The 4,350-nt window shown below is 51.8% G+C and overlaps 1 protein-coding gene across 1 annotated transcript in view; it reads right to left on the bottom strand.

Moving 5' to 3' along the window:
• Positions 1-3,484, bottom strand: part of Lrp11 (low density lipoprotein receptor-related protein 11) — a 44,596-nt gene extending 41,112 nt beyond the window's left edge. The window contains exon 1 of the mRNA XM_013026934.1: positions 3,397-3,484. Within this exon, the coding sequence (XP_012882388.1) occupies positions 3,397-3,484 (88 nt within the window). The remainder of the gene's footprint in view (positions 1-3,396) is intronic.
• Between the last annotated feature and the right edge of the window lie 866 nt (positions 3,485-4,350).

The raw sequence follows: 4,350 nt of genomic DNA, 5'->3' as shown, positions 1-4,350 counted from the left end.
GAGTCAAAGTGGAGGAGTATCTGGCCATTGTACACTAACTGCCAGAACCCACTGATTTTTCCATTGCCTTCAGGCTGACAAGACATTTTGCCCAGTAGGGTGCAGGGATCTTCTCCTGGGAAAGAGATGGAAAGAAAGCAGACTCTGGTCTTGACACATGCATTCCTTTCCCTCCTTCTCTTCCCTGTCTCCTCCCTCCTCCTTTCTTCCTGCTACAGAGTTTTGAACCCTGACCTTGCACTCTAGCTTAGCTTTTCAATTTGTTGGAGATATTTCTGCTGGGGCTAGCTTCAAAGCCAGATGCTCAGATCTTAGCCTTCCAAATAGCTAGGATTATAGGCCTGAGCCAGCAGTGTCCAGTGTTTCTCCCCTTGTTTTCTCTCTTCTCCTCTATTTTCCACATCACAGCCTTCATGCTGGACTTGTTGGAATCAACATCCAGGGTTTTTTTTTTTTTTACATGAAAGTCATGCATTCCCTGTATCTGCCACCGTACCTGCTCCTTCCTTCTCAGGACCATTTGGAACTTACCCATGGTTGTACCAGTCTCTAATTTAATGTGAGCCAGTTGCTGTCTGAGGATGTCCCCTACGTCTTTCAGAATATCAGGTTGCTTTTGCCAGGCCTCTGTTTTAGTCACTTTCATCCCGAATAGACCCACAGGACTGCACGTGTCATTGCTACTGTTGTAGTAAAGGAATGTATGTTGATCCACTTGGCCGTAAGCTTCAAACCACCACTGTCTCGAAACAACAGTGATATTATAGGAAAGAGAGTGAGCATCTGTGGGGGAAGACATACAATGAGGTTTGAGATAAAGAACAAGAAATCCAGAGACACCCTGTCCCTCAAGACTGTGACACCAAGAAAATCCCTCAGGAAGTTGGACTGGCAAAAAAGGAAAAAATTAACGTTCTTTTTGGTCCTTCTTCTGCACTAGTAAAGTATAGATCGTCCTCCATGGTTTGAGGAGCAAGAGAGGGCCCTGCCTGCCGGGAAAGCACCTATTCCTAGACCTGTTGGACCTGTTCTCTCTCTCAGGCAGATACCTCTATTCATGAAAACAGGATTTTGTCATTTAAATGCCAGGTTGCTGTGTCAAGCAAAGTTCTGAGAAGGGCATTGCAGAGTGGACAAAATATGAAACATGTCTAGAGACTATCCAGTCCAATTTGCTCCATAGGAAGGCATAGAGGACTGCTGCTTACCAAGCATACAAAGAATAGCCAGTGAATGAAGTGCTTCTGTTTTCCAAAGATCAATGAACTGAATACCTAGGGCTTGTGGTAGGAGATGGCAGTACAATCCCAATACAAAGACCCCATGTAGAGTGTTTACTCCATATGGACAATGGGGAACAATGGTCAATATAATAAAAGGGTGGCTGTAGCCAGGGGCCTGGTCCCCAGAGGGCTCTGCCAAGGTTCATAGAATCCAAATTTCCTCAACATCATAAGTTTGCCACAAACCCTGATATGGCTGCATCAGAGGAGTTGAAGACAAATCTCAGAGAAGGGTGACCAGGAGGCCAAGGCTCCATTCCCAGAAAAGCTGGCTCCTGTGCCAGGTTTCCAGAAGTGATCCACTGCTCATACAGACCCACAGTTCTTTCTCAAGTGGAGAGCAGGTTCACAGAAGGAGGAGCCTTTAAACCCCGCCCCCCCCATCAATAAATGCTTCTTTCTGGCTCACTGCACTGCACTCATGCACTAAGGCTCCAGGGTCAGGCATGAACTTTCCAGAGGCTGTCAGGAAGGGCAACACTGTAACAACTGCAGGCTTTCCGGGCTAGAGACTCTGCTCCTATAGCTTGGAAGCAGCCACAGGTAACCCATGAATGGCTGATGTGTCTGCCCCTGCCCACAGGGCCCTATGATCAAGGCAGGCTGTGACCCTGAGAGGTGTGTGCTGGGTAATCATGCTGTGTGGAATTCGTGGCCGTTGGTAAATGGACAGTCCCTGGTGTTCAGAAGCCTGTGCCATCTGCCACAGAGATGTGTGCAGCAGTGCAAGCGCCTGGCATGGCACTGGGCTGGGAGACAGGGGCTGTCTGGTTCTGGGGAATGAGTGGACACAGCCTCAGCGGCACCATGCTGAGGTGGGCTACTGCCTCTCTCAGTCATCAGGCAGCCTGGCATTCTCACACAGGGAAGATGGCAGGAAATGAAGACATGGAATGTGATGTAGGACTTGAATAGTCAGACTTACCATAGTAGGTTAAGGGAGACAGGCAGGGATCTTCTCTTGGGACAGCACACCTAGAGCAGTCCCTTACTGCAGAGCACAGGACTGAGATTGCCCTGTACAAGGAGTCCCAGGTGGCACAATCTCACCTCAAAGTCACACCTGTGGCTCACACCTGCGGCTTCAGGGTGTGCCCACTCTGGCCCAGATGACCCAAGGAACCCACTGGACAGCCAAGGAGACCACAGTGGTCTCAAACAATGGGAACTGTTGTGTCCTATCACTCAGGCCAGCCAAAGCCACAGGCAGCACAGGGGCCCTGCTGAGTGATAAGCACACACTTGGATCCCAGGCAGGAAGTTGATCTGCCACCCACACTCAGACCTTGCTAGACTCAAATCTGAGTTCAGGAGACTAGGGTCCCAGTTGAAGCCAATGCTCACTCCTGTGACCCTAGCTACTCAGGAGGCTGGGATCTGAGGGCCAATTTGGGAACAAGACTGGCCAGGAACGAGCATGAGACCTCATCTGCGATTACTAAAGAGCAAAGAAGCCAGCTGGAAGTGGTGCTGTGGCTCAAGTGCTAGAGTGCTAGCCTGGAGCAAAAGGAACTTAGGGACAGTGGCCAGGCCCTGAGTTCAAGCCTGAGGACCAGCCCCAAAAAGGAGGGGGGGATGGGAGGAAGGGAATTCAAAGGCAAAGACTGCAGGGGGTACCCTGGAGGTTGTGGCCCTGTGTGTAAAGGGAGAGGAGATGGGAGGAGATTGTCCAGCTGTGGGTAATTCACATCTCCTGCCTGATCATATCCTGTGCTAGGGATTTCCTATCCACAGTAGGGCAGAAGGAAGATGCTGTGTTGGTGTTTGTGGGGAGAGGCGGCGGGGTGGGGGGGGCCCTGGGGAAGGTGCGGTGAGGAGGGTGGTTCAGCTAGGGGAAGGAAGGGTCTGGCCTTTAAACTTTCCTTTTGCCCTCTCCTTTGCTCTAGTCCAGTCCCATTACACTTGGGGTTCTTTCCCTGTTATTTTCTCCATGGCTGCTCAGGCCGGCAGCCTGCTGCCTGCCTGGGCTGGGCTGGGCTTGGCAAGGATGGAGACTTGGACGCGCCCTGTGCTTGGTGACAGGGGCCCTAGGAGTCCTGTAGTGTTCGTGGCGCAGTCCCACGGGGAAGCCCACGCGGATCGCACCCATTCCCGACTTGGGACCTGAACTCACCGGCCACATTCCAGCAGAGCAGCCCGCAGAGCAGCCGCAGAATCCAGGTATCCCGGGGTGCGGATCCGGAGTGTCCCCTGCGCTCCATGCTGGCTTCCCGAGGACCGCAGCAGCGACCGCGAGCCTGAAAGTGCACAGTGCGCCTGAGCCCCGGGTCCCGCAGGCAGGCCGGGCCGGCTCGCGGCTCCGGGCCCCTCTGCTGGAGCCCGCAGCTCCGTGCCCGATCCCTCTCCCCACAACCCTCCTTAGTCAGGCGTCACCCTGGCCCTGGAGAAGAATCCGGAGAGTTCTAAGGTCTTAAGGGAGCCAATCAGAGGAAGTTCCGTCGTCTGCGCAGCTTCCTGATTGAATCTCAGAGCGAAGGACACTCCCAGACACGTCACGCCCAGCCGTGGGTGCCCAGTGTCCAAGAGTCACACTCTGCTTCTTCACCTCTAGTTTGGAAGCCACCAGGGTAAGCAGCAGCAGCAGCAGCCCAGCCAGGACAGTGTTCTGCTGGCATGGACCCTTGTTTTACAACTTCCTTGGGCGAGCAGTCTGACTGAGCTCCCATAATTATGCCCCAGCAAACTAACCAAAGGAAGAGCACCCAACAATGAAAATGACCAGGCAGCACATGCACGTGAATCTGAAAGAGGTCTGTGAACGGAGGCCAGAAGCCAGCAGTGCGCATTTCTCAAGAAGTTATTTTTTGCTTCATTAGCAGGTGCTAATGTATCAGTGCTACATACTTAATTTCACCTGTATTCAACTAAGCAAATATGAATGTTATTTTCCCTTTTCCTTTCCTTTTCTTTCCTTCTTACTTCGTTTTTCTTTCTTGTTTCCTCTCTTTCCACCTTTTTCTGTTTCATTTCTCTCTTTCTTCCTCTCCTTTTTTCTTTCTCTCTTTTTGTTTCATTCTCTGCCTCCCTCCCTCCCTCCCTCCTTTTCTTCCTCCTGTCCTTCCTCCCT

This window comes from Dipodomys ordii, unplaced genomic scaffold, assembly GCF_000151885.1.
Source record: "Dipodomys ordii isolate 6190 unplaced genomic scaffold, Dord_2.0 Scaffold98, whole genome shotgun sequence".
Classification (NCBI taxonomy): Eukaryota; Metazoa; Chordata; class Mammalia; order Rodentia; family Heteromyidae; genus Dipodomys; species Dipodomys ordii.
Note: the sequence above shows the minus strand (reverse complement) of the source record. Positions and strands in the feature narration are given on the sequence as shown.